A 10,936-nucleotide genomic window follows, 5' to 3' on the forward strand; every position below is an offset into this window, starting at 1 on the left:
AATTAGGTTAAAATATTGCGAACCAAAACAAAAAGCAAAAATTCAAGATGAACAGAGATTTTTACTTTTCAAACGGTCGCCTTCTCAATCGTGACTTACAATCGTGACTTAGACAGATTGTGTAAAACATGGACAAGAAAACTCAATCAACACTTTTGAAATTCGTGACTACATGACCATAATATTTACAATTTTCGGTATTATACTACAACCAAAAGGGCATGGTTGAAAGAAAAATTTCCAGCTTCCAATTGCTTGTCTCGACCTAATATCCGAAAATCACAAGCAACAACTGCTGGTCATCGGGCATACTTTACACATGATATATCGGCACTCGCTGTTCAATGCAGACACGACATATGGGGCACTTTTTACACTTCTCACAGCAAGTGCTGAAAATGCGTTAAAAACACCGAATTGATGAGTACAATCGCCATAACTTGTAAACGATGGAAAATAATATGCTGTAAGGGTGGAGACAAGTAGCTGTGAAAGGGTACATGAAGAAGGTACCTGCAAAGAACATGATGCCGGCATGGAAGCAGGACTATATTAATCTGTTCTTCAAAGCATACTCTACATAGGATCTTTTCCTGCAGGATTCATCGAAAGCAGGTAAGGCTCGTGACATTTATGAAATCAACATTGAAATTTTTGTATATATTTATAATATTAAACGTCACAGTTGAAGCATTACATTCTGAAGTCTTTCGTACTCCTGCTGGCTAAATTTCGTGATTTCTGTTTGCTCACTGAGTGCAGCTTGCAGTTTCCAAATCTGAGATAGAAAAACAGAAGTATTTAAAGAACTAGTATAAGCTGATATTACATGTATCCAATATCAATTAGACAGTAAAACAATGCCGAAACCAAGACAAATGGCTCGATTAAGAGGTAGCCGTCGGCCAAGAGAATCAAAATAGTGTTTACCTCCTCAACGAGGTCTGATCTAGGCAACTTCTTCACTATATCAGGTGAAAAAGTGTTATATCTGAAAGAAAGATCAAAGCAAGGATTGACAATGATGACTTTGCAAGATACATCTACTTTCATGCAACGTAAGGGGCATGTATATATGCAACAGAACTTACAAACAACAACAACAACAACAACAACAAAGCCTTTTCCCACTAAGTGGGGTCGGCTATATGAATCCTAGAACGCCATTGCGCTCGGTTTTGTGTTATGTCCTCCGTTAGATCCAAGTACTCAAGTCTTTTCTTAGGGTCTCTTCCAAAGTTTTCCTAGGTCTTCCTCTACCCCTTCGGCCCTGAACCTCTGTCCCGTAGTCACATTTTCGAACCGGAGCGTCAGTAGGCCTTCTTTGTACATGTCCAAACCACCGGAACCGATTTTCTCTCATATTTCCTTCAATTTTGGCTACTCCTACTTTACCTCGGATAACCTCATTCCCAATCTTATCCTTTCTCGTGTGCCCATACATCCCACGAAGCATCCTCATCTCCGCTACACCCATTTTGTGTACGTTGATGCTTCACTGCCCAACATTCTGTGCCATACAATATCGCTGGCCTTATTGCCGTCCTATAAAATTTTCCCTTGAACTTCAGTGGCCTACGACGGTCACACAACACGCCGGATGCACTCTTACACTTCATCCATCCAGCTTGTATTCTATGGTTGAGATCTCCATCTAATTCTCCGTTCTCTTGCAAGATAGATCCTAGGTAGTGAAAACGGTCACTTTTTGTGATCTTCGCTAGATTGCTCCGGTCATTAGTGTAGATAAGTATATAAATGGATAGAGATAGGAAAGCAAACACAAGATATACGTGGTTCACCCAGATTGGCTACGTCCACGGAATAGAGGAGTTCTCATTAATTGTGAAGGGTTTACACAAAAGCAAACACAAGATGTACGTGGTTCACCCAGATTGGCTACGTCCACAGAATAGAGGAGTTCTCATTAATTGTGAAGGGTTTACACAAGTACATAGGTTCAAGCTCTCCTTTAGTGAGTACAAGTGAATGATTTAGTACAAATGACATTAGGAAATATTGTGGGAGAATGATCTCGTAGCCACGAAACTTCTAAGTACCGGAGTGTGGTATCGTCTTGACTTGCCTTATCTGTCTCATAGGTAGATGTGGCATCTTCTCTGGAAGTACTCTTCCTCCATCCAGGGGTGGTATCTGTAACTGGTGGAGATGCACAAGGTAATGTATCAATTTCACTTGAAGCTTACTTGTAGTTTCATGCTTGGTCAAGCGCGATACAAACCATGTAGTAGGAGGTCCCCAAGTCGCCGAGCTAGGGGATCTGCTGAAAGAGATGGCAGACAAGGTAAGCAATCAGAGCTCCGGCTGATTGTTCACATTCTCCCTATCTTGCAGGCAGCATGAAGGATAAAGAGAAGAAAAATGAGGAGAGATGATATGGGATACTTTTACTTTTGAAGAAGTAACTTTCCACAGGCTTATTCTTGAACTGGGCTGGAGGGTTTTCTGGTTTCCTCCAGAGTATAAGGCCGACTGAAGAATTTGAGGGTCAAAACAAGTCCATCAAATCTAGAGTACGTTCGACCCTGCTGATATGGGATACTTTTGCTTTTGGCAGAGTAGTGGATGTATCAGCACGTGTGCTGTTACGCTTGTCTCCACATGCTTCCTTGTATCCTTCTCACTTGCCCTATTTGTTCCTCAGGCAGATGCGGTATCTTCCCTGGAAGCATAAGATGTTGAAGATGAGTACTCGAGAGCAATGCCAGGTAAGTAATCAGGTAAGGGGTTCCAGGCAGTCAGTTCCTGGCTGGAAGCTTGATTCCAAGTGCTGACTGATTGCTCTCTTTCTCCTTGTCTTGCAGGTAAGAACAAGGTCAAAGGAAAAGACAGGGAAAAAGCATGATATGGGATACTCTTGCTTTTAACCCTGATGATATGAGATATTCTTGCTCTAGTATAGCTTGTTTACAGAGGTATTATCGGGGGGAAAGAAAGCTGAATATTTCGAAAGGCTTCATTGGGAGTGCCCTCTCAGATAAGAGAAAGGGTTGAGCATTTTTGCAGGTCTGCCTATCCGTTAGGGATGGAGGTCGACATATATAGGAGTCTCCCTAACATCAAGTAATAATGCTATTCCTTTACCCTGCTTGGTTATAGCACGGTAGTGGGAGCTGCCAGCTTCACATGTTTTAACTCTGTCAGAGCACTTTGAAAAAGTGGTCTGTGGTATCTGGAAAGCTGATGATGCGTGTGAAGATTACAGACAAGCTTTATCCAAGGAGATCTAGCTCTTGAAGTTGGGAAAGTGGTGCCTCATCGATTTTCGAACAAGCAATCCTGTCGGGGATCTGGCTCTCGAGATTCGGAGAACGATGCCTCTTCGATTTTTGAGAAAGCAATCCTACTGGGGGTCTGGCTCTCGAGATTCGGAGGGCGGTGTCTCTTCGATTTTTGAGAAAGTAATCATGTTGGGAGTCTGGCTCTCGAGATTCGGAGGGCGGTGCCTCTTCGATTTTGGAGCAAGCAATCTTGTTGGGAGTGTTTTCTCGAATGTGAGTAAAGGTTGGACGTGTTTGTTAGTCTACCTTGCCACGAAGCACAGAGGTTGACACACATGGACTTTCCAATTATCCAGCAGTGGTACTGTTCCTTTACCCTATCTTCGATTTTTGAGAAAGTAGTCATGTTGGGAGTCTGGCTCTCGAGATTCGGAGGGCGGTGCCTCTTCGATTTTGGAGCAAGCAATCTTGTTGGGAGTGTTTTCTCGAATGTGAGTAAAGGTTGGGCATGTTTGCTAGTCTACCTTGCCACGAAGCACAAAGGTTGACACACAGGGACTTTCCAATTATCCAGCAGTGGTACTGTTCCTTTACCCTCTCTTCGATTTTTGAGAAAGTAATCATGTTGGGAGTCTGGCTCTCGAGATTCGGAGGGCGATGCCTCTTCGATTTTGGAGCAAGCAATCTTGTTGGGAGTGTTTTCTCGAATGTGAGTACAGGTTGGGCATGTTTGCTAGTCTACCTCCACGAAGCACAGAGGTTGACACACCGGGACTTTCCAATTATCCAGCAGTGGTACTGTTCCTTTACCCTTGTGGGTAATAATATGGTAGCTAGACCTTCAAAATTTATGTGTTTAAACTTTGTTAGTGTTGTTTCTTTGCAATTCTTTTACCCTTCTTGGTCAGAGCGATGTAGTGGGAGCTGCAAGCTTCACGTGTCTCAACTTTGTCAGAGAACTTTGGCAAAGTTATCTGTGGTACCCATGAGCTACTGTTGCGTGTGGGAAGTGGGTGATTGAACAGTACGATTCATGTGCTTTCTACTTCGTCAGAAATCTTCGACAGAATGCCCATAATTTCCGCAAAGCTGAGTGTGCGTGTGACAGGTGCTGACAAGGCTGGAAAAGTAGGTGCCTCTTCGATTTCTGAGATCGACCCTCGTGGTCTCTGAGCAGCCCAGCTTTTGAGAAAGCAAACGCCTCTTCGATTTCTGAGCAGGCGCCTCTTCGATTTCTGAAGCTTCGTCGAGTGCAGATTTTTATAGGGGCTGACATTAAGTTCCAAAGCACACTTGAATATCCACCAGTAGAAACTCCATTCTTGCACTTTTAAGATCTTGATTTGTCCGACCTCTTCTCTCTTCAACACCTTTGAAAATGTATGGCCCCTCCGACCGTCGTTTTGACTTGAACCTTGTTGAAGAGGCAGCCCCGCCTTCTCCAGACAACATATGGCGCCCATCCTTCGTCTCCCCTACTGGTCCTCTTACCGTTGGGGATTCCGTGATGAAGAATGATATGACCGCTGCGGTAGTGGCCAGGAACCTTCTCACTCCCAAAGATAACAGACTACTTTCCAAACGGTCTGATGAGTTGGCTGTTAAGGATTCTCTGGCTCTCAGTGTTCAGTGTGCAGGTTCTGTGTCTAATATGGCCCAACGCCTATTTGCTCGAACCCGCCAAGTTGAATCATTGACGGCTGAAGTGATGAGTCTCAAACAGGAGATTAGAGGGCTCAAGCATGAGAATAAACAGTTGCACCGGCTCGCACATGACTATGCTACAAACATGAAGAAGAAGCTTGACCAGATGAAGGAATCTGATGGTCAGGTTTTACTTGATCATCAGAGATTTGTGGGTTTGTTCCAAAGGCATTTATTGCCTTCGTCTTCTGGGGCTGTACCGCGTAATGAAGCTCCAAATGATCAACCTCTGATGCCTCCTCCTTCTAGGGTTTTGTCCAGTACTGAGGCTCCGAATGATCCTCCTCCGGTGCCTTCTCTTTCTGGGGCTCTACCGCCTGCTGAGACTTCTCCTAAGCAACCTTTGTGAAGGCTCCCTCTTGTTTGTTTATTTTGACTCAAGTATATGTACATATTTGTAACTTATCGGGGATATCAATAAATAAGCTTTCCTTCATTTCAACGTATTGTGTTAAATACACCAAAGCCTTCTTCACTAAGTTCTTTGAATTTTCTTTTGTTGAAGCTTGTATGTTGAAGCTTTATGAGTGGAGCATATAGGTTGAGGTAGTGTTCCCTTAATTTCCCGAGTGTGGAAAACTTCTTGGTTGGAGACTTGGAAAATCCAAGTCACTGAGTGGGATCGGCTATATGAATCTTAGAACGCCATTGTGTTCTGTCCTGTGTCATGTCCTCCGTTAGATCCAAGTACTCTAAGTCTTTTCTTAGGGTCTCTTCCAAAGTTTTCCTAGGTCTTCCTCTGCCCCTTCGGTCCTGAACCTCTGTCCCATAGTCGCATCTTCTAATCGGAGCGTCAGTAGGCCTTCTTTGCACATGTCCAAACCACCGTAACCGATTTTCTCTCATCTTTCCTTCAATTTCGGCTACTCCTACTTTACCCCGGATATCCTCATTCCTAATCTTATCCTTTCTCGTGTGCCCACACATCCAACGAAGCATCCTCATCTCCGCTACACCCATTTTGTGTACGTGTTGATGCTTCACCGCCCAACATTCTGTGCCATACAGCATCGCCGGCCTTATTGCCGTCCTATAAAATTTTCCCTTGAACTTCAGTGGCATACGGCGGTCACACAACACGCCGGATGCACTCTTCCACTTCATCCATCCAGCTTGTATTCTATGGTTGAGATCTCCATCTAATTCTCCGTTCTTTTGCAAGATAGATCCTAGGTAACGAAAACGGTTGCTCTTTGGTATTTCTTGATCTCCGATCCTCACCCCTAACTCGTTTTGGCCTCCATTTGCACTGAACTTGCACTCCATATATTCTGTCTTTGATCGGCTTAGGCGAAGACCTTTAGATTCCAACACTTCTCTCCAAAGGTTAAGCTTTGCATTTACCCCTTCCTGAGTTTCATCTATCAACACTATATCGTCTGCGAAAAGCATACACCAAGGAATATCACCTTGAATATGTCCTGTTAACTCATCCATTACCAACGCAAAAAGGTAAGGACTTAAGGATGAGCCTTGATGTAATCCTACAGTTATGGGAAAGCTTTCGGTTTGTCCTTCATGAGTTCTTACGGCAGTCTTTGCTCCTTCATACATATCCTGTATAGCTTGGATATATGCAACAGAACTTACAAGGAAAAAAAAACACATAAGAATAAAATATGCAGCATATTCTATCAATGCATAAGAATCAAAACTGCAACATATTTTAGCAACTGACGAGATGGCAATACGAGGCACAAACAGCAGGACCTGTCTAGATTACTGAAGGAAGAGGAAGGAATTTTAAAATGTATAGAAACAAGTACATTGTAATTTCAGGATAAAAGAAAAGGACCATTATAATTCCATTGAGAAATCCTTTATATGTGTGTGCATTAACAAGCCTTCAGAATATCAAGCATCTATGTTTACCACATAAGAACGCACTCAAAGTGCAGCATCTACAGATTTTACACAACATTTTGAGGTCCTTAAAACTTCTAAGTAAGAGTATACAAGGACTCTTTAATATCGTTTCAATAAGAAAGCAGGAGGCATGGAGAAAATTGCTTAATATTGCAGAAAAAGTGCAGTTATGAAGAGTATAGAAATCACAGACCCTGAAGCTCCTGCATAATACAGTCTAGCCTGTTCCTCTCGACTTCCTTCGTCAATCGACCACCAGCCCAATAACCTGCCAACAGGACAGATCATAACCAACAAGCCAACAGGATGAAATGAATCATAACCAACAATAATGGCTAGACAATAATTTTAATTTGTTTACAGCTCGTTGGAGTAGAGATCTCCAGAGAACATTTAAATTTTCCATTTCCAAAAATTAAGCCTAACCTTGAACCATGGCGATAGAACCCAAAATACTCGCGAACTTTTGATGCTATGTCCAAGTATCTTACAGAAAAAACTCCATCACGTACTAAAAGAACAATTTTCTCTGTTAATCTATATGTGGAAAACAAAAGACCGGTTCCTTGCACTAAAACAAGAGGAGCAAAAAGAACTGGAACTGGGATATGCCTAGCAGCCGATGGCCTCCCCTGAAATGACAAATGTACTTGAGATGATGACATGTTGAGAACATTCCAAACTATCAACAAATAGGTTCTTTTAAACACCGAATATACCTCTAAGCGCATAAAGAGTAGGATCTGGAAAATGATTAGAGGAATTTTCATAATATGCCCACCGATATCCTGAAGGCTGCATACTACAGTCTCGTCTTGATCGTCATCTGAAGAAACAACTAAGCCGCTATTCCAGTCAAGGTATCTTACATTCATGGAAGATGAACAAGGTTCTTGAATGTGTGCGTGTCTGTGAATAGCTGGATTATACCACTTCGTGCAGACAAGAAAGGCAAAACCCTGTGCAATTCTGTAAAAGTATATACAGAGGTTACTTCAGTAGGTGAAGACAGAATACTAACCATAAATTTCAAACAAGTTACAGTACCCAAAGTTTATGAATAAGTCCCACCAGCCTAGAGCAGAAATATCACCTGTATGTCGAATAAAGTTAATCAGGGTGAACCAATGCATCATGACATGGTAATGTTATTGATAACTGTACGCTAACAAGGAGTATATCACGCAGCAACTACAACTCATTACTAAACTTACCATTTATCTTTAAAAGAGTGAATACTGTGGCAGCAAGAAAGAAGACCATGGATATAGAAATCCAGAAGTGCTGGAAGCCAAAGATTGGTAAATTTAGTATAGAAAGTGTAAATGAATTTCCAAAAATACAAATACACAGACAAGGAATATATCACGCAACAATTACCATCTTTATATTCACTGCCTGTGCAAGGGAATGCAGCCTTAATTTACTTGTACAATCCAATATACATACCATTTTAGAAAGAAAGGGTCTTCACTACCATTATTTTTTCTTCTTTCCCAGTAACACATTTAATTATCACTTTTCAGCACGCCACATAAAAGTTACTCGTACTAATATTGCAAATGTGCCAGAACAAATGGACGACCGTATATTTCAAGTCATACTCGCCACTTGCATTCATTTAAGACAATTCACAATTATTAATAAGAATAAGAAATGCACTCTTCCAACTCAATCGTCATTTGAAAAAATAGTGGAAAACTTACAGGAAGCGTTTCCCATATCACATCATCATTCGCGTGTTCATCGTCTCCAGGCATTAGAGCCTTACACATCCTACACAATAGAAACATTAATTACTTAAACTGTATTACAATTTACTTAACCAAAACATCACATAATACAATGCAAGCTACACCATCTTACAGAACCAATTAACAAGATTTTTCATCTCAGGTCGATGTTCAAATTTGGAAATATGATTGGAAGAAATACAGATACCTGACATTATCAAATAGAATTGCTAGTTCAAATGCCAACAAGGGTGCAAAGACAATCTTCAAGCTTACAACTGCACACATTAAAATTCACCAAGAAGTAATCATAAGTGACAGTTTGATAATTCCTTTATTGACCAACTGAAAAGTAAACACGTTATAGATAAAGAACATGATTTCAGTGATCCTTGTCATTAAGTATGTCGCTGTATACCATATCTGCTCTGAAGGTATATACAAAGCATTAGTTCAAATGAGACAAGCAACGGTGTCGCCATGACAGCATGAAAAGGTGCCCACTGCCCATAAGAAAGAGAGATTTACTTTTTTGTTGCTCGACTTAAAACATAAATAAATAAATTGGATCGTCTATGAGAAAAATGACCATACACAGTGGGGACAAATGCAAAAAAAAAAAAAAAAAAAAAAAAAAGGACATACTATCTCATACATTGCGATCATTAGGCAGCTTTGGAGCAGGTAATGAAAATCTGCCTCTTGCAACAACTACATGGAAAAGCCACAGAGGGGAAAATATGATCCTGCAGTATTATGAAAACAGAACAATAAACATTAATCAATACCGAAAAAGCCAGCTGAGCTTTGGGAGTTTTAAAGATAGTTATGCTTCATCAAGATATTCAGAACCCTCGAGACAACTACAAGTGACAGAAACTAAACCATATGCAGTTTTATTACATGCGATGGCCTCAAAAGGTTCTTTCTACAATCTTCACTAATCAGCCACATCTACAATGCAAACGCAGCCGCCAGTACAACCATGGCAACAATGAATGGCATACACCTTGTCAATTTCCTAACTGAATTCGTACGTTTTCAACTCTGTTTTTATAGATTTGATAGTGCATGGGTCTGATTGAATTATCTTACAAAATGGATCATTGAGCTAATGAAATTGCGGATGCCGAAATATTATAGTCCACATAAGAATTTGAAACAAAAAGCATAACAAAACCTAACTAAAAACATCAAATAAAATCCAACGATCTCGATCAACAACCTTCCACTATCATCCAAAATGCATGCCCAATAGAATCACCTACGAGCTCAAGAATGTAACTTTTTAAATTAATAAGCAGAACCCAAAAGTTTTTTACTCGAATATTGAGGGGGATTCTCAGCAATTCACTCTCTAAATAAAGAAATTTGAACCCACAAAGGTGAAAACTTCACAAACTCACAAATGGGTACCTTAGTTTCACAGTACAATGCAGTAAAAGACGATAAATTAAAGTCTCTTAATACTCTCTGGTAATAAAAACTTCAAACGCATATGAAAGATTCCGTTTTTCCCCTTTTATTTTCTCTCAGTTTCTCGGCAGCCAAACAACAGACAAGAAAAATGCAGAGGGAAGAAAAAATAACGAACCACCAAGAGTAGCGGACAAAACGGCGGAGCTTGAGAACGAGGAGAATCGTGAACGTGAAAAGGGAGGCGTGGGCGACAAGTGTTTGCAAAGACTTGGCCACCGATCTCCACGTCATCACTCTCCTCTGAACCAACATTTTCCAGAAACTACTGCAAAGAAATTAAGGTTCGCTGTCTCCGTATCTCTGTCTGCAGAGAACGGATTTTAGAGGGGGAGTGTACGGAAACGGAGAGAGGAGCGAAGAAGAAGGGTGTCGGAGGTTTAAAACTGATGAGTGTAAAGACAGGAGAGGAGATTTCTTCGAGGTTTTGCTTGTAGAAGCGTTTTTGCTTTCCTTTTCACGAAAACTAATGAAAATAGTTTAAAATTTTGAGTTTTAACGATAGGACAAAAATAAAGGGTAAAAGGAAAACTAATGAAAAGGGCTTGAAAATTTTGAGTTTTAACGATAAGGACAAAATAAAAGGTAAAGTGAATAGTATCAGGATTGACTTTTTAATTTTAAAATGTGGTTTTTCGTTAAAGTGAACAGTACTATGAGCTTTTCGTTAAAGTTCCCTAAAATAAAAGCATTAAGATTGACTTTTTAGTATAAAAATATGATTTTTTGTTAAAGTAAATAATACTGAAAACTTTTCGTTAAAGTTCTGTTTGTTTTTTATTTTTCATTCTTCAATTTCACCTTCACGCAAAGTGTTGTTTGCAGGAGAAATTTTTAGATGAATAACTTGTTTGAAAATGTTTTTAAAACGATTAAAAATGTTTTTGAAATCAATTATTAATAAATATTGTAAGT

At 40.4% G+C, this 10,936-nt stretch overlaps 1 protein-coding gene across 2 annotated transcripts; it reads right to left on the bottom strand.

Annotated features, from left to right (window-relative positions):
* Positions 1–41: 41 nt before the first annotated feature.
* Positions 42–10,440, bottom strand: LOC103451681 (uncharacterized). Of its 2 annotated transcripts, none has more exons than XM_008391095.4 (14): positions 10,140–10,440; positions 9,201–9,291; positions 8,964–9,048; positions 8,754–8,823; positions 8,519–8,588; positions 8,027–8,096; positions 7,860–7,905; positions 7,532–7,781; positions 7,239–7,444; positions 7,006–7,080; positions 931–991; positions 698–778; positions 514–593; positions 42–392 (listed from the first exon to the last, which is right to left on the bottom strand). In XM_008391095.4, the coding sequence occupies exons 1-14, from the start codon at positions 10,274–10,276 to the stop codon at positions 314–316; spliced, it is 1,401 nt and encodes a 466-aa protein (XP_008389317.2). In that variant the 5' UTR covers positions 10,277–10,440; the 3' UTR covers positions 42–313. The 2 variants fall into 2 exon arrangements, with proteins under 2 accessions (XP_008389317.2, XP_028947241.1); XM_029091408.2 differs by having other exon boundaries at positions 9,191–9,291; positions 10,140–10,427.
* Positions 10,441–10,936: the final 496 nt, after the last annotated feature.

Source organism: Malus domestica, chromosome 13, assembly GCF_042453785.1.
Source record: "Malus domestica chromosome 13, GDT2T_hap1".
In the NCBI taxonomy this organism is placed as follows: domain Eukaryota; kingdom Viridiplantae; phylum Streptophyta; class Magnoliopsida; order Rosales; family Rosaceae; genus Malus; species Malus domestica.